At 35.9% G+C, this 18860-nt stretch overlaps 2 protein-coding genes across 2 annotated transcripts; both read right to left on the reverse strand.

Annotated features, from left to right (window-relative positions):
• Positions 1–57: 57 nt before the first annotated feature.
• On the reverse strand, positions 58–5557 carry LOC146169291 (sodium-coupled monocarboxylate transporter 2-like). Its single transcript, XM_083386444.1, has 13 exons — positions 5512–5557; positions 5103–5206; positions 4781–4969; positions 4227–4292; positions 3810–3929; positions 3396–3550; positions 3156–3296; positions 2845–3063; positions 2397–2509; positions 1979–2136; positions 1188–1375; positions 743–864; positions 58–254 (listed from the first exon to the last, which is right to left on the reverse strand). The coding sequence occupies exons 1-13, from the start codon at positions 5555–5557 to the stop codon at positions 58–60; spliced, it is 1818 nt and encodes a 605-aa protein (XP_083242570.1).
• A 2484-nt stretch (positions 5558–8041) lies between these two features.
• Positions 8042–16895, reverse strand: LOC146169292 (sodium/iodide cotransporter-like). Its single transcript, XM_083386455.1, has 11 exons — positions 16841–16895; positions 16656–16756; positions 15497–15685; positions 14595–14714; positions 13080–13234; positions 12014–12232; positions 11172–11284; positions 10773–10930; positions 10072–10262; positions 9265–9386; positions 8042–8277 (listed from the first exon to the last, which is right to left on the reverse strand). Exons 1-11 carry the CDS (start codon positions 16893–16895, stop codon positions 8042–8044), a joined length of 1659 nt encoding a protein of 552 aa, XP_083242581.1.
• Between the last annotated feature and the right edge of the window lie 1965 nt (positions 16896–18860).

Here is an 18860-nt window from a genome sequence, read left to right on the forward strand (position 1 = left end):
AACATTAATTCTTCTTTACATTGCATGCCTGCCGATTTGTTTTACAATGGCGTAATCTTAAAGTTTAACAATTGACGTTCTCTGTTTGTTTTCCTGGTTGACGAAAGAAAAATCTCCCTTTTTATCCACCGTGCTTATACTATTTAGAACCGGGACCCCGAAACGAAAAAACTTCCGCAATTTCACCGGGAGTCTCTTGTTGTCCATGATGGGAGTAAAAAGTTTGGGATCGAGATGCTTGGGATCGTTTGCTCCTGTTTGTGAAATAAAGGTTGTTCTTAGAAATGTTATAGTTCAACATATATCAAAGCTAGGGTTGCCTGTAAAATGACCTGATCAGATACCCGATACCAAGTGATATTATCGTTAGTAGTCCCATACTGTAGTGGAATCGTTGCCGATTAGATAAACAAATTTGTGCCTTAAAAATTATGTTTTGCAACCGAAAATGTGTTTTTTTGCCTTGCGAAGTAAGTGAGAAAATATTACATTACAAATCGAGAATAAATAGGCTGAAAACGCTGAAGCAAAATTAGACGTAATACCTTGAAGATCATTACCAATGCACTTTCCATTTTAATCATTTTTTTATTCGGCCGTGATTATGACTTTAAATGGTATCGGTTATAATCGCGGTTATTTTTGCCAAAAATTTCGAGTGGAGTACCATTGCAAAAAGAGTAATTTATGAATGTTTTATCAAATAGTCACTTTAAAGCCGACCTGTCAGAAAATAACAAACCTGTCAGAAAAGAAACGATAACACCAATAATTATTGTAAGCAGCATTCCCATAAGACATGTGTACATCACAGAAATGCTGTATATCGGGTTGTAGTATGGCTCGTTTGGTGGCGCTGGGGTGCTAAATAGAAAGTGATATTTCAAAAAGTAAGTACATTAAATTATGTATAGCGACCCTCAATATATTCGATTGACTAAAATTAATTTATTAAAAAATTAAAATTTCTATAATCCTGAATCAAGAACGAAACAAACCTACTTCAAAAGATGTTTTAATATTTTATTGTTTACTTTTATTGGTTTGTTGATGGCTGCGCTCTGATTTTATTTATTTGTACTCTTACAGGAACTGATGATGCCACTTTGGCGAAATATATTTTCCTTTAAACAAAACGTCTGATCCTGTTTTTACTCATGTTTTTAACTATGAGTTTTACTTGTTACTTCAAAAGAGTAGCGTTGTTGACGACGAAATTGCTTTGCATTGTCAAATTAGTGGAGTTGTAGTGCAGGCATTGATCTACAGAAGTTGGCAAAACTCCTTGAGATTTTGGTGATTTTCCTTCTAATAAACCCCCGAGTCCGATCCAGATCATAATGGCAGAAGACGTTAAGTGGCCAACAATTGCTCCCTTATAAGTTTATTATAAAATCATGATTAAACTTAGATAACGTGTTTCAATGTTATATGAAGTATATTATATTTTATACACTCTCTACACTCATTATTGAAGACGTGTCAAACTCATTATTTGAAGACGTGTCACATACTTAATAATAATATGTCTACATCTATTGGACTACATACGTAATCGGTAACCGGTAAGTCAACTACTCGTTAATTATCTGTCTATTCTTAGATATTTATTAAAAAAATACGAGAAGCGCCCCTATAGACTTAATTAAATCATTACGTCAACAATCCCATTACAGAAAAACTACCAAGTTGGATATTATTTGAATATAGAAATAAGTGAGATATACTACATTACAAGAGTCATTTGATTTCGGTAATAGCCATTCCTTATATAGGCACCCGGTATGTTATTGCTTGCACTATAATGCTAAATTGGCCAAATTATTTCGGTTATGGCTTCCGGTACATTATTATGAGGATGCTGTAATCATTGGACATTACTTTTCACCAGGGCATCACAGGAACTGTCATGTGAATGCCATTTCTCAGTTAATAAAGTCGTAAGTGTACTTTTATTCATTATTTTAATTTCGCATACCTTGGCATTCACCCATGGAAAGAAAATACCTAGGGTGTAAATACCCAGGATCGGACCCCCGAAAGCTCCACGTATTGTCATCACCATAGATATCACAGTTCCAGTCATCAGGGAAGCGGCATATGCAAGCGCTGTCACAGTAATTCCAAGGCAGAAAGCTTTAACAGGCATGTAAGTGATGATGATGGTGATAGTAAAAATAACAATAAAAAAAAAAAAAAAAAAGTTGACACCAAAATTGCAGCACAAAGAAAACAATGAGATCTATCTTAAATTATAATTTACCTCTACCATTTGTTTATTCGGTCGATGGGACTTTACAATTTGAGCCTTGATTTAGATCTATCGTCGCTTAGTAATAACAGTACTTTACAAAATGATAAACATGTAAGAACTACTAACCAAATGTATAGCCTACCTATTATTTTACCGACGATAAGCTTGGAAGAGTCATTAATCTTGGGGCGCCTGACAAGCACAAAGTCCTCCAGAAGCTGAGCGCTCAAGGAATTGATTCCAGATGAAACAGTGCTACGACAAAATTTAAACATCAATTTGTACTAAATTTGTTGATACATGTTTGCTTGTTTGGAGCTGAGAAAGTAAAAGTAGAACGAGTTTCTGTCGTGTTGATGGCATTGCTATTTGACTGTCAAATGGAAGTCAACCATTGCGCTTGTCAGAGTTAAGGTTATACATATAGCAAGTGGCTTTAGAATTGGCGGTTCTGAGTCATGGTTTGGACTGTGGCTTTGGTTATAGATTAGTTCTGTTGCATTACTAGTTAAGTTACGGGTTAATAACGGTTTGCAATACAAAATATGTAGGATATGAGGCAAAGATTGTTTCTGATTGGTTTGCCAAACCTCATTGTTCCGCTGTAAGCAGCAGCGACAAAGAATCCGGCCATTCCGGGAGTTTCACGAAAAACGAGGAGCACAAGGTAAGGCATCAGTTGATCTTTCTTGCTGATTTTTCCTTCTTTCAGCGGATCGCAGCCCTCAAAGTATGCGTACGCTACGCAACCGCTCAGGGCCGCTATTCCCGCTATGATTATCTTCGGAACGAGGGCGCTTATTGAAGCACTAGAAGTGTGACAATATAATTATACTAGTTTTTGGGCATTATTAGATTTACATTGTGACACAAACATTTTTAACAAGAAAACGTTACTTACATCCTGGCACCGTTAACCGTCTTGCACGACAGGTATCTCTGGTAGATTGACTGGTTCGTACAAGCAATGTAACAGTTGGAGACGCTTGCTCCAACAAGCAAAGTCCAAAAAGTGCTACGTCTTGTCGGGTCTGGGTTCATACTGCAGAAAATTTAGGATACACTCACATCACAGATATGCTTCATTGTTGTTGCATTATTTTGGCTGCTTAAGAGAAAATAAAGTAGTATTTAGGCCTACTCAAATAAGTTGTTTCTTCCTCCTCTTTCAATTGCCTGCATGACCTCTCCCATTCCCCCAACCACCATAGCAGTCTTCACCAACGCTGCAAGCGCCCCTATGAACATGATAACAGCCTGTGCGACGTCGGTCCAAACAACCGCTTTCATTCCTCCCTAAACCCATAAATTGCTTATTGTTTAACGAGACTGTTAAAGTTTGTAGGAGTATAGTTATATACTAACAACAATACAGAACTATATTGAAGCTCGCGCAGAAAGTTATATTGCACCAAATTTAAAAATCTTTAAATTTTTTAGCACCCAGCATGCATGTAAAAACCACAGCATTGTAAACATTTGTTTTATCATTACTATTTTACATAATCCAAATAAATATTATGCATTTATTAGTAAGTGTAAAAAATAAGCTTACAAATGTAGTGTACAGCGTACATATGCCGCTGGTTAGCAAAATGCTCCAATGCATTGAAATCGGCGTGACTGCGTTCAGGGCAAGAGCGGGGACGTACACAGTTACGCCCATGTATATAAGCTAGAAATAAAACGTTTAATTTAGGAAACAGTTGATATATCAGACTACAGCAACTTCTCTACGTATATATAGATGTATATTTTACTTGATTTTACCACTCTTAGGTTGGAGTTTTTGTACGCCATGACTTCGAAAACAAGCTACAGAGTCTTCTATGGTTAACTATTTAATTATAGTTGTATATATACTATTAAACATCCTGTAGTTCCCACATCCTAGTTGTTTCTGCGGTAGATTAGGTCTTGAACATATATATGTTCGTTATGACGAAAACCTCAATGCATATAAAACTCTGACCGTTGCTATGATTTCGCTTCCGGAGACAATTCGGCGCATAACCGGGTGAAATCGTAACTCCAAGTACTGAAAAGATAAAGAGGTGATACATGGTTGCTATGTAGCCTATTCATAGCCTGCAGCACCTATAGCTTTTAAAAAATTAAAAAAAATTGAATGCCACATAAGACTTTGTTTAAAATTCGTTATACATTGTACTCACGATTAACTCTCAAAAAACTTAAGTTTTACCTTTTTTAGAGTCGGAAAATGTAAAAATAGAAGTAAACATCAAATCGCAGAAAAATTCCTGCAAAATTTTAGTAAATGTAGCCTAACTGCCGAGGAAATTGTATGAACCCATTTTAAAGACGGTATTTTAATCCATATGACATAGTAAGAACTTTCAAACAACTATTGCTTTGTACTTAAAAAAAGAAAAAATCATGGCTAAAATGCCTTACTTAATTTGCTATCGGATGGGCACAAATACTACCACTTGACATCGGGTAATGGCTCCGATGAGATATAGGCGGCTATCCCTACTCTCGTTTCTTAGTCTTAGTCACATTTACCTGATAAATAGTGGTGAGCTGCAGGCGGTGCATTAACGGAATGTAATAAACGCACGCGATTACGGTGGGGGCAATCACTGCCATTGTGCTCCAGCCTGTAACAAGTCCGAACACGTACGTATCAGTCGGAATACCCAGAACCGTCAATGCGGATATGAAGGTCACGGATATCGACGTGCCCAACGGTATCTAAGGAAAACACTCGGAACTTGAGATTTTTTTCCACTAGCTATATGGTCTGTAAACAGTATAAGCAGCATTTCAGCTCCAAAATTTGGTATAGAAGAAAATCTACACTACAGTTATAGAAAATCAATTTTACCGGCTGCATCGTCTTTCCACCGTAGTAGTAGTTTTCCACGTTTTGCACATTGCGGTCCTTCACGGCAAAAAAGATTCCGATAAGACCAGAAAGAACCAACGTTCCTACATACAACGAATATTTTAAAATAGGATACCGGTAACACTAAATAGTCTAAATATCGTAGCGCAACAGGGCTATGGTTGTCTGTCAGGTACGCAATTAAAATCAGTATCAACTTATTAAATGCACCGAAGGTATTATATTAGGTGGAATTAACTGTTCATTTTCTTCTTTATAAATGCACAATACAGTTCTTGGAGGAACACACCAATATACCAGCGTTGTCATTAATGAATATTTAAAAGGCCCTTGTTTAAGCGCATTAAGCACGAACACCTATAATCTATTGTTAGTTGTAAATATCCACCTGCAAAAACGATAACATCACCAGTCCCAAAATATTCTGTCGACATAATAGTAGGCTCTATTGAGAAGCAAGTTCGCCACAAGATCTGTAAGAAAAACTAGTCAGTTGCACCTATCGGTAAACTTCAACAAACCTGGGAAGAATTCCTTAGGTAAATTGTTCAAAAGCAATATTTGTCTTGCCTTAACAACTTAGATACTTAATATAAGTTGCACAAGGTGTTCTTTACACAAAACTCTGAGATTGTTTAAAAGCATGATACGTTTACTTGCTCCACACCACAAATATTAAAAAAATGAGCCAGCCTGTATTTGAAGCGAAAATCATTACTGAACTAGCCACGTGGCCATATTAGTTATTTCAGTGCATACTATGTCAAAACGTGTGCGCTTCCTGTACATCTCGCTTTTTATCTAAAACTTCCAACGCACGAATGAGAATGACAAGCGATACATTAGGAGTTTAGGGGCGGATTTAGGGCGTGGGATGTGCATGTGTTGAACAGGATAACGTGTTGTTGCAAAGTAGGTTTTTTGTCTAATGCAAAACAACTTACAGATAAAGAGCTAACATGTTTATTGAAATGCGCTACTCAACACGGATATTCAAAAAATGTGAATCAAAAAGTGTTATCCCATACAAACCGAACGATCTTTCATTACGTTGTTAACTATTTTAGTTGTATTATTTGCCGATGATATTGCATTGCCTGGACAAAACAGGAAACGGGAATACAAGATTTTTACACAATTTGCGAAATAATAGTAATTGAAGATTTACGACTTAACTGCAATTAAGTCACTGTTTTCGAAATGACGTTTCGGCCGAAAAGATTTCTTTTCGAAAGAAATAACTTGACTTTGATTTAAGTCACTTACATAAAAAAACGACTTATGTTTTATTAAATACGGTTTTTTGGTTTATTTATGTCAATTATTAAAATATATTGTTTATTCACGTCAATTTATTAAGAAAACTTATTTTATTGCGTGGACTAATAACGCTGCTTGTAATTTACTTGACGGCACGTGACCATAATCACCCCAAAATTTTACTTTTTGCCTACTTATATTTCGTGCTCCGTACAAATCTCAATTATGTTTGTAGTATGTTTTCAAAAAAAAACGAAAAAAAAGTGTGATTGATTTTGGTAGATCCATGCACGGGACTACGCTAAATTACAAGCACGTCTCTCGCCATTTTCAATACTAAACGAAGATCGTTTTTTTCCGGGCGTTATTCGAATAGCGACATCTTCGCCGAGCTGTGTGCCAAGTCAGCTAAAATGAAAAGCACGTCTTACACCAAGGGTCGGCAACCGTTTTATAGTCAGAAAAACAAACTCAGAAAGTGATTTGCGGGCCGCACAAAATATTAACTAAGAATTGTGTTTTTTGAAATGTTAGAACAACTGTGAATCAGGCGGGCCTCGAGTCTAAAACGTGTTTAATTACATTAAAGGAGGCAGGAAAGCGTTGGCGCAAGGCGCGATAAAAAAGCGTTTGTTTGGTTAAAATGCATTCCACACGTCCGCATTTCTTTTGAATTTCCGAAAATAAAAAATAAAATGAATGTTAAAAAATATATGTTCTAAATTTTTGAATACGTTTTCCGTTTGTCCGCGACGTACGTGTCAGCCTTCCACCCCGCAACGGTAAAGAAGTGCTGATCTAGTTGAAAAGACAGCATCAAAACGCAAACAAATGGGAAGCAGAAAGATCATTCGCGCGAAGCGCGAAAATTTTTCGCGCTTGTGTAGTTAAAATATTCTAAATTTTTTTTAAATAGAATCGTGTATAGTTTGTCAAAGAGATGGCCGGCCCGATTAATTACACAGGCCCGCGGCTGCCGAACCATGTCTTACAACAACATCTGATATTAACGCGGAAAGCAAAGGAAAAACGGCGTTTTGCGTTTGATTTTGGTTTTGCATTATCTTAAGACGCCTGACCCAATTTCATTAAAAAAACACACAGCTTCGGACGGCGAGTTAAACCCTTACAAAAACGAACAAAAAACGATAATGTCACTTACGAAATGGGGGTGGGGTCGGAAACCCCAACAAGCACTTCAGTTAAGATGAATCAAATCGACGACCAACGCGTTTATCCCACCGTCTAATTTTGCGTATAGATATTTTTGCAGGTACACACCTTCTTTAAGGAACAAATCTGCTAATTTATCAACCCATTTACAAAATCGCTCACAATCCTTCAACCACATTCGGAACATTTCGATTATAATTCATAGCAATACTTGCAGTAACGTACAGGGCGTCATCAATATTTGGCAGTGATGCACTAATAATGTCGAAGTTTATCAACACAGGTTCGTTTTCTGAAGGACAAGTGAAACAAAGTACAAACAGTCGAAAGATGATAAAAGCTCTGATAACAATTTGTCTATCAATATACTGTTGCTGCCAGGCATTGCTACAATTGTAAAATTGTTCTTCCGGTTACATTTTATTAAAGCAACAACGTTTCGATAAAAAATTCTACCTGATAGAATACTAGTTTTTTGTGGAGGATCAAAGAACAACGCCATCCAATTGACCGCTTGCCACCGGAAGCATTTCAACTGCCGCCGGTTTTTCAAGGCGGCTTCCTTGTTCTGAAGAATAAAACCCGATTTTTTTCTTGGAGTTTGATGCAGACTTTTCTGGTACTCCGAATCGAAAGAAGCTACGAACTTGCTTTGGGAACAGCGTGTTGCTCAGGAAAGGCGAAAACAGATTGGGATCGAGTTGCTTCGGATCATTTGGTCCTTTAGAGTTCAACACATTTAGTTTGCTTAGTTTTTTATAGGAGTTATGCGGTTGTTACATCTTCCTAAAACTGTTAGTGGAAAATGCGACTTGAATAATCGTGTAATTTTGGCAATTGAAATAAAACGGTTATTCAAACCATTTTTACGGAGATTATCACATGTAGCCGTCTTGAAAACCATTGCCGTGTTGGTGGAACAAAATTGGGAGTTATTTTTGCATTATACAAAGTAGCACTTAAATTAACTTTATTTGAGGCTATAGTCATTCCAAACTTTCGTCGCTTAAAACATGAAATATTTGCTCGAATTGGGGACAAAAAGTGCAATGCAAATGGAGTTCTTCTTAAAGACACAAAATGAGGCCAATATATTTTACCGGGAATATTTAATAATTTTGCTAAATATTTTAGTAAAGGCGATCATTTTAATCACTGTAGATATCGTGTCGAAAAGTCATATAAAAATATTTTTCTCATAAAATATAAGCAAAAAGCGCCAAATCCAAAAAGGAGAGCATTTGGGCATTTTTCAGTGTTCAGGGAGGATTATTCATTTTTTTCGAAAAAACAGAACGAAGAGCAGGTATTGCATCCTTAATTTAAACAGGCTTAGAGTAGAGCCTACATACTGTCCTACTTCAAGCTAAACATGTTGTGAAGAATCCATGGTATTGATTTAACATTTAGGGGCCTGTGATATGCAACGACAACTTGCGCAAAATAAATCACCTATAAAAATAGTAAAACATGCTATAATGGCTATATAAGACAAATTAAGTTATAACCAACAGATATGCATTAGTATTATACAGCATTGTCTATAGTGGACTACAACTGATCCACCGATACAATCACAAACGGATTATTTTCATAAAAATTATATTATACTGTTTTAAAAATTCGCCGCATTTATTTTTAAATAACTATTTTTTAATTTGCGAGAATAAACGGCTACTGGTTATCTGTCTGAGAAATTTTCCTTTACCGGTGCAAAAGGACACCATCAGACCGATGATGACTGTCAACATCATACCCATTACACTTGTGTATAGGAGAGAAACCGCATACATCGGGTTGTAATATCGTTGGCTTGATGAAGTGGTGATGCTAGACGAAAAACAAGTAATCCATCATGTTAGCCAAGTATTGAATCAGGCGCCTGATAACTATATTTATAAACCAAACAAAAAGGTTGGTTAAACTTTTCACTACGGCCTTATAATATTAGAAAGTTACCGGTATTGCTTTAAATTAAAAAATAAATCCCATTGGGGCTCTAACTAGTACCAAGGCTGCGGAGTCGGTTACAAACAATATGAATCCGACTCTGGCCAAAAATACCCCTAGTCCGACTCCGACCAAATATGCCAATTTCGTCTATTCCTGGGTCCCGAGTTCGGCTTCGTCGCCACAGCATAAATTTTACACATTTACCTAACTAAGATATAATGGATATTCAGCGATCCACTCGTAGGGCTGTCATATATTTTATCCACCCACAATATGTGGTTGGCAAATAGTTTACCACTTGCTATTTCACCTTTACAGTTTTATGTTTGCGGCCTTATTAGTTTCGAAGATTAGAAATGGCATGCGCACGTTGGATTTCATATTTGGGTAGTCTTACGTAGGTTTACTCGACTCCCAATTCCCGAGTTAGAGTTTAGCTAAATAAATCGACCGTCAAGTCGCGGGTCCCGAGTCCGACCTTGAATCCGCATCCCTAATTAGTAATTTTATGAAATATCCGGTGTCTTCTTTTTAGTAATATTTGTTAATGAGTATGTTATACCTGAAATCTGTCGTGTGGCTAGCGTTAATACTTAGTGGGGTTGTCCAGCTAGAGGTAGCGTTGAAATCCAAACAAAGTTCCGTGGAGATCGGCTTTTCACGTTGGGTTTCAGGGGATCTCCCACTCAGCAAACCACCAAGTCCAATCCAGACCATTAATATGGTGGATACCAGATGTCCGACCATCGCTCCCTTAGATAATAATAAACGTAGTATGAAAGCGCGATAATAGCAATAGTTTTAAACAGGTTTACCGATTCTGACAGTTGGCATTGGGTATAAGCTCCGATCCGATATTATCGGACATCCTTACTTCATAGAGTAAGCATAAAAGTAAGATTTACATAAATTGTGGTTTGGATTTTAGAAAAGCCATTTTAGCGTATATTTATATGGAAAATGTAGTTGGCTTACACATGAAACATTTTAAGAATAAATATTGACCACTTGAGGAGGCACTAAGGTCGACAACATTTTACGTTTTTTTGTCAAACCTATAGTGTTATCTTAATCAGCTCAAATAGTTTTCTTTTTACCAGTCTGGCATGGTCTTGTTTATTTTATTAACAATTTTATCTTAGTTTTCACGATAAGAACGTAGGATGTTATTGACAAGTGGTTACAAGAGAAAAATAAAACCATAAAATCCATACCAAAATTACGACTTCAATGTTTTATCCGGTATTCACATTTTGGGCTAACCTTCGTGTTGGACCAGGGAAAGAAAACCCCAAGAGTGTAGATGCCCAGAATTGGACCCATAAAGGCTCCTCGAATAGTCATTACCATGGAGAGAACTGTTCCGTCCAACGCCGATGCAGCAAACGCAACTACGGTTACCGTCACACCGAGGGCAAAAACTGCGCAGCAAGTAAAAATAAATATGAAAAGGTTTTGTGTTGAAAAGGCCTAAAAACAATTAACGGCTTTAAAACATTTAACGAATTCGAAATGCTCTTCATTGAATTACAACAGAATAGGGACTTTAACATTTTTTACACGTATGAAACAGCATTCTAGAAATTAAACATAAAGGTTGTTTATTTAAAATACATTTTTAGTGCTTTTTTGTGAAAAAAAGCCTTCCTGATAAACACTGACCGGTTATTTTAGCTAGAATAAGTTTTCTGGTGCTGCTTAAGTTTGGTGTCTTTAGGACGATGAAATCTTCAAGTAGCTGCATGCTGACTGCATTGATTCCAGAAGAAAACGTACTGCGAAATTAAAAACAATTTTCACGAAAACTATAACAGTAATAAAGAAAAATATTACAAAAGTTCATTTTAAAAATCTATGATGATCGAATTTCAAAACACTTGTAAACAATTTTCCGCATTAAATAATCCTGTTTATAAGCATCGCAAAATAAAAGAGCATCTAGGCCCCCTATTCATTTATGAAACATATTTCGAATACAAAGATTGAAGCAGACTTGGACAAATAGATTTAATTTAGCTTTTTAAAATTAGATTAGAATGAGAATTAGACCATTTCAGTTTTTCTAAATTAGATTAGAATAAGAATTACCGAATTCTTCAAAACCAAAATTTCAACTAGAAATGTATTAGCATTACAACTAATTACTTAAAATCAAATTATTTAAATCGCAATTAGTTCTTATAAAAATATTTATTTTTATATATGTGGATGATTTTTACATGTTTCAGCAAGCCTTTGATTCTCAGATTATAAAAATCACCTACAAGCCGCTCCGACCAAAGAGTATTAAGGTAAATTGTATGTTTCGACTGCTAGATTAAGAATGCCGTTGGACATTGACAAAGTACTTAACATTTTTTATTAAAATCCGAACTAGATTACAATTTGAACTGGAGCACAAAACCACGTTAGGAACTAGATTAGAATTCAAATTAGCCGCATTTTGCTCTATTTAATTGAATAAGAGAACTATTTGCTAGTTGTCCAAGTCTGTATCACTGTACCTCATCGTTCCGCTATAAGCGGCTGCCACAAAGAACCCAGCCATTCCCGGCGTTTCTCGGAAGATAACGAGCACCAGGTAGGGCATCAGCTGATCTTTCTTAGTTATCATCCCTGACTCCAAAGGATCACAACCCTCGAAATAGGCATACGCCGCGCAGCCGCACAGCACCGCTATCGAGGTGATGATCATTTTCGGAAGTAACGCTGACATGGCCGCCCTAAATCAACAAGAGACGTTTATCTAATCATCTACCAAAGTGGTGTAAATTGATCAACAATATCGAACTTTAACCAAATGCATTTTATTAATTTTATTGTAAAATGTTGGCTTATTTTTGCTTTATAACCTGCAATGCAGTTTGCGGAAATACGTTTAGAATGGTTTACCCATATTTTAAACCTTATAGCTTTTTCTGCATCTTTTAATCGGCATTATGACATCTTAAAATCACTTGGTTACATTTATTTATATGTATCTTTATTGTTCTCACCATTGTCCCAAACCCCTTAATATGTTGGGATAAAACATTTGTAAGCTAAGCGAATGTTTAAAACTTACATCCTTGCTCCATTTACAGTCTTGCAAGACAAATATCGCTGATAGATTGATTGATTTGTGCACGTTTCGTTGTTGGAAGTCATACTGTACCCGATCAAAATTGTCCAGAACGTACTTCGAATTGTTGGATCCGGGTTAAACCTGAATTCAGTAATAAATTGTTATGCGAAAAATGTGTATTAATTAGGCTTGGAATGGAGTCCAACTATACATTGAAAAGTACAGGTAAAACCATATATATTTTATTAAAATAATGCTTGCCTTTTTTACACGGTACAGTAAAAGGAAACAATTAACCGCAGAAATTTGTGTTGGTGTAAGAATTAAAAAATTTAAAACAATATACTTTTTTAATTTTGTTCCACGTAATCATTATAATGGTGCTTATTGAAATTCATATTTAACCTATACAAATTGTCACCGTATGAAACAACTATTTAAATTTACAAAATATCGGAGTATAGTAAAGTGTAGAGATTTCCTTGTCGCAAAACAAATTTTTATACTCGAGAAAATTGTTTCTTCCGCTTCGTTCCAAAGCTTGGAAAATGCTACCCATTCCTCCAACAATCATGGTCGTTTTTATCAGGGCTGCGAGTACTCCGATAAATATAACCACTGATTGTACCACATCAGTCCACACGATCGCTTTTATTCCACCCTGAAAACGAAAGCTTATTGTGCCTTTGTGGCCTGTAGCGAAAGTTCCAGACTAGGGCATTCACTAAACATTATAACCAAATGGGTTAATTTCCAATCTAGTGAATTAGGTTCGAGAAATTTTATTTCCTATAATGCATTTTTTTCTGATTTAGTATTAGTATATTTTATTGTTTCAATAATTACTGTTGATTGATATTGCAAGAGACTTGTATGAAATATAGACTTAAAATTAAATGAAAATACTGAAGTTATCTTAGGAAAATCCTCAGCTTACCCTATAAATATCATGCATGTAAACTGATTGTCCGTGTTTAAGACTAGAATTACCGATGTGGTCATTTTGACCGTTTTTTTTATTTTAAATCGTTTATAGCTTTATTTCCCCGCTTAGGTGGCTGTTAAAGTATACAAACTTATCGACTTTTTTCAAGTCTATGCGGTTGCCTTTTAGCATGAAAATCTTTAGTTTTTTAGAACATCCACAATATGAGGTAGAAAGCGAGTTACCTGAAATTACCGCCAACGGTCATTTTGATCATAAAGCAAATTTTAATTCCTCCAGATTATATTCGCCTTAAAGTTAAACGACAGCCTTTTCTTGTGCTTTTGCTTTAAAACATCCATACAACAATTGGTGCAATAGCTGGTAACAGTTCTAGTTCTTAATTTTGAGTCAACAATTCATCCAGTTCGATTGATGATTACGAAAGCAGAAAGCGGAAGCAATGGAAACGACTTATAACTACCAACAAAACCGAACTGTAAAAATGTCTTGTGGATGCTGTGTATTACCGTTGGTTACGGAAAGTACGATTGTATAAAAGTTATGCGGATTGCGCTGAGTGCTGCTAATTTTCTTGTTCTTGTATGCTTTTAAATAGCTAATTGTGGTCCATTTAACAAGCAGTATAATAAAAAGGGCCGTTTGATCTCTTTTTGATTATTTAAGAAATATTTGCTTTTAAATAATTTTTTTTTTATGTTCATGTTAGTTGAAATACAAAAATAATCAAACTCCCTTTACGCAGCTAAAACGTACGTTGGGTACCTACAATGCATTTCGTAAATATGGCGAATGAAGTATATGCTAAGATTCAAGATTCAAGTCATTTTGACCGCTGGCGGTAATACTAGTGTTAGAACAAAGTGGTTGATTTTAATTTTTTGCCCAAATTAGTTTTTCCAAAATGCGCACTTTTGGCAAGCCTGTCATTCATAACAAACATTGGCTTTAGGATAAGTTTGGGATTATTTTAATCTGTTTCGATGCTTTTTAGCTTATGCTTGCGGCCTCGCGCCTCTGACATAAAGTGCACAATTTGAGGTTAATCAATGTTATGTACGACCAACAGACTTACAAAGGTGGTGTAGAGCGTACATACAGAACTGGTCAGCAGGATGCTCCATTGCATAGAAATCGGCGTTACCGCGCTTAATGCAAGAGCTGGCACGAACACTGATACGCCCATGTAGCACAACTGGAAAATTAATAACTTGGCTTAAACGATTCAAATAAAACAGCGGCGTTAGCGGCGTTATCAAACCGCATACTGAAATTTCTCACCATCGATAAAATTTCACAGGCCGAAACGATTCTTCTCAATATCGGATGAAACCGCAGCTCCAAGTACTGGCAAAAAAACATCCAAAATGAGTACGCTATATTTAGTGTTAATGATATTATGTTATGTAGTTCTTCTCAACTTACTTTCCCATGTTTATCCATACCGAAAAGTCGTTATATTTTTCATAAACATAGACATTTTGTTGAGATATAGCATATGAGCTTTCAGCTTTTGATTATATTGATGTTTAGGGTAGTCTAAAACATCATAGGGCCACTTCGGATTAACAATATGCATAAACGTCGCGACTTGCAGGGTCAGCAAGTTTAAGTGTTTCAATAAAGTATTTTGTAAAGCTGCCATCATCATGATATGCAAAAATCTGTGCGTTTAATCTGTGGTAGGCTAATAGCTAGATTTACAGTGTTTTATAAACTATGTTACAAGCGTCTTCAGACCACCGTTGAGTAAATTAATTAATTATTCGATTGTATAGTAATTTATTAGTATAGTAATTTATTAAATCAAGAAAAACTATATAGTTTTGTTTTTTAAAGCAAACAACACCCATGTATTGCAATTTATGTGTTACTGAGATGTTTTAAAGTAAAACAATTACAAAATCATTATACCATCGTTACGTCTGACTTAGTCCGCTTTATTCAATTATAGCCAAACCGTTAAGTTCTTTGTACCTGATAAATAGTGTCAAGTTGTAGACTGTGCATTAGAGGAATATAGTAGATGCAGGCTACAGCAATGGAAATGGCCAAATGAAAGGTAAACCAGAGAGTAACCAGTCCATACACGTACGCCTCTGTCGGTATTGCGATCACCGTTAGGGCTGAGATAAATGTCACTGCTATAGAAGTACCGAGGGGGACCTGAAATAAAACAATTTGAGGGCTTTTCCCTTGTAAAACATTACGTAGTTTACATCAAAAGTGATTCCCAATTAGTAGCTTGAAATTCGTCGATCCATTTTTCATATTGCACGTATTTAGCCTATGCCAGTGGTCTCCAACCAATGGGTCGCGACCCCAAGTGGGGTCGTCTAAAATTTTTCTGGGGTCGCGCCATCACTCACCATATTTTGCTCTTTTAGTACGATTTATGTATTTCGTTTTCTTTACAGTGACGTCACGCTAATAAACGTAATTGAGTACATAGCAAAGATAAGCTTTTGTTTCTTCTACATAAAATAGGTGTGTTTCTGCTGTTAAAACCTGCTAGGTTACAAAGATTTCAGCAAATATTTATTTTTGGACTTCAATACAATTAACTTACCCGATTCTTTTCACTATTGTGAGTTAACTATTCTTTCCGTTTTCAACCACATGGCTTTGTTTAACGAAATTCAGCGTAATGAGCATATTTAAAAACAAAACATCGTAAAGTAGAGCATGCCATGCGGTTATGCTTATGCGGTTATGCCGCGCTTTTAAAACTGCTGAACATTATGCAGGCGCAACCATAACACGAAATGCAGTTTATTGTTAAAACAAAATGAAATTTTGGTGGTCGTTCGTGTGCTAAATTTAAATTCATAATTGAAATAAAACTTCCTAAAAGAAATTATTTTGGTGCACATATGTAGCCACAGTTCTTTGGAAATGTATATAATTTACGCATATTTGATCATGTTACTTAGTTCCAGCATTATTATATATATATTTTTTTTATTCCTATCTGCAAACAAAATGGGGTCGCAATTTAAATTCTGATTTCATTTTATTTAAATTGGGGTCGCGAATTAAAAAGGTTGGAGACCACTGGCCTAGGCTATTCAATTTAATTTACTTTAATCACTTGTTTGGGAAAACTTTACAATTCCATATCATTTATTTAGTTTACCGGATGCATGTTCTTTCCTCCGTAATAGTAGTTTTCTAAACCATTCTTGCGGTCCTTAACGGAAAAGTAGATTCCAATTAGTCCAGAAAGAATCAAAGTACCTGGAAAGTGTTTCAAAATTATTTGGTAATATAACAAGGGAGAATATCAACTGCCAGGCGCTAAACATTCCATAATCCGCTTACCTGCAAACACAATAATATCGCCAACACCAAAATATTCCAAAGTGGGTTTACCCATTGTTGTCATGTAAGTCAGATGAGACTGTTTAGCTTTAATCACTTAGTATATATGAGGAGGAAAACATGCCTTAGACATCGAACTTTGAAAACTTCAATTCAGAATTGTCTTAACATGATACACTGTGACTACTCGAAAAGTTGATTTCTGAATTTTCGCCACTGTGGTTCTAGCCTATGTGTTACTTGACTTAACAGTAAACACAAGTCTGGCATTCTCGGCTCAACAACGGAAATTTTTTTACCGGGTTTGTAAGGGCAAAAGCCTAAGCAAACCGAATCTGCTTATGGACCATTCGTAACTGCGCGGGCCGAGGAAACTAATTTGAATTGGTAGCGTTGATACATCGACTATAATACGTCACAATATGACAGACGCGTAAAAACTGGTAAAAAAAATCGTTTCGGAAGCATTTACTCACGCGCGCATGCTACTCGACAGCGGTTTTCTAATTTATCCAACATTCGTATTTTTCTCTCTCGTTGAAAAACAGGATGTGAATCGGGCTAGGGTGGCGCGTTCGGAATCCGAAAGTTTCATTTTCGCTTTAGCAAGTTGGTGCTTTGCTTACATTCCGTTTGCTCAAGGCCAAATGAATTCCGCGTTTTGATTTTAAACTTTTAGTTGCGAACTCACTTGACCTTTATGCTGCATCGAGAAAACATGCAGCAACATAAGAAAAACTTAAGAAAATTAAACAAAAATAAAAATAAACATTGTTTTTTCGCTATCTGAGCGACATTAACTCCAACGGTGTCCAGGTCGCTGGGTTACAGTTTATAACATTCGCAAACCGGAAACTATTTTGCTATTGTATTGGTGTAGAACTAATCTCAGTAAAACTCATTGCTCTATTATATGTTACTTTTTTCAATGGTACAATTGTTCTTCCGGCAAAAATTTATTAAAGTGCCAACGTTTTGACTTCGGGCAATCTTCTCTAGGGCAGTATAATTGCAACTAAAGGCGAAAACATATATATATATGTATATATATATATATACCAGGCAAACAATAAAAGAAAGAAAACCAGCAACGAACCAAACGTTCTAAACCACGGGGCGCGAAAAAACAACATAAACACGTAGCGCGAAAAAAATACCAACTTGCAGTATAAAAATATAAAAAAACATGGTGATTGACGTTTCTAACTAAGCTGACGCAATACATAAAAACTCTTTTCCAAAGCGAAAACATTCAAACGCAACTCACAAGTTACTTTCTGTGAATTTCCACTTGGCGTCGTGACGCACGCATCCGCCCAAAAAATGTAAGCGTTCAAATTGCATTACAATGTTCGGAGGATTGAGGCGTAGTGAGCTTGGTAAAAATGTGTTTGTTAAGGTGAATAAATCATTGGGCATATCGTTGATTGGAGTAAGCTGTCAAGATCACGTTTTAATAAACTTTATTCACAATTATGGTACTGAAGTAATGAGCATAGATATTGAAACCACTTGCAACAATCTATTTCAATATTTGTTCGATTTACACAGTTAAAACTGAACAACCATAAGGCTACTGCGATTTGTAGAAGTTAAATACAGAAAATTATTTTCCATAGCAACATCGCTGACTTTTTTTCTGGAATCAAAGAGCGGCAGAAAAGTTGTTACTGTTAAAATCTTTGTTTTTTTGTCACAAGCATCCAATTACAATTATCGAACAATTAGTTATTTTAGAATAAAATGAATAAAATATACATCTTGCATCTGCACCCACAATTATGTCTGTCTTTCACACACATATTCAAACATTGGAAAAAGCAAGTAACTCTGTTGTAGAAGAGCTAGCAAGTTTGAAATCGATTCAAAAAATACTCGAAGAAAAAAAATTCAACAATTTATGTCTGTTTAGGTCAGGGGTCGGCAACCTTTTTCTAGTCGCGGGCCAAAACCAAACTCAGAAAGGTCTCCGCGGGCCGCACAAATTGACAACAAAGAATTGTGTTATTATCATGTTAGA

Source organism: Ascidiella aspersa, chromosome 1 (assembly GCF_963924565.1).
Source record: "Ascidiella aspersa chromosome 1, kaAscAspe10.2, whole genome shotgun sequence".
NCBI classification, from domain to species: domain Eukaryota; kingdom Metazoa; phylum Chordata; class Ascidiacea; order Phlebobranchia; family Ascidiidae; genus Ascidiella; species Ascidiella aspersa.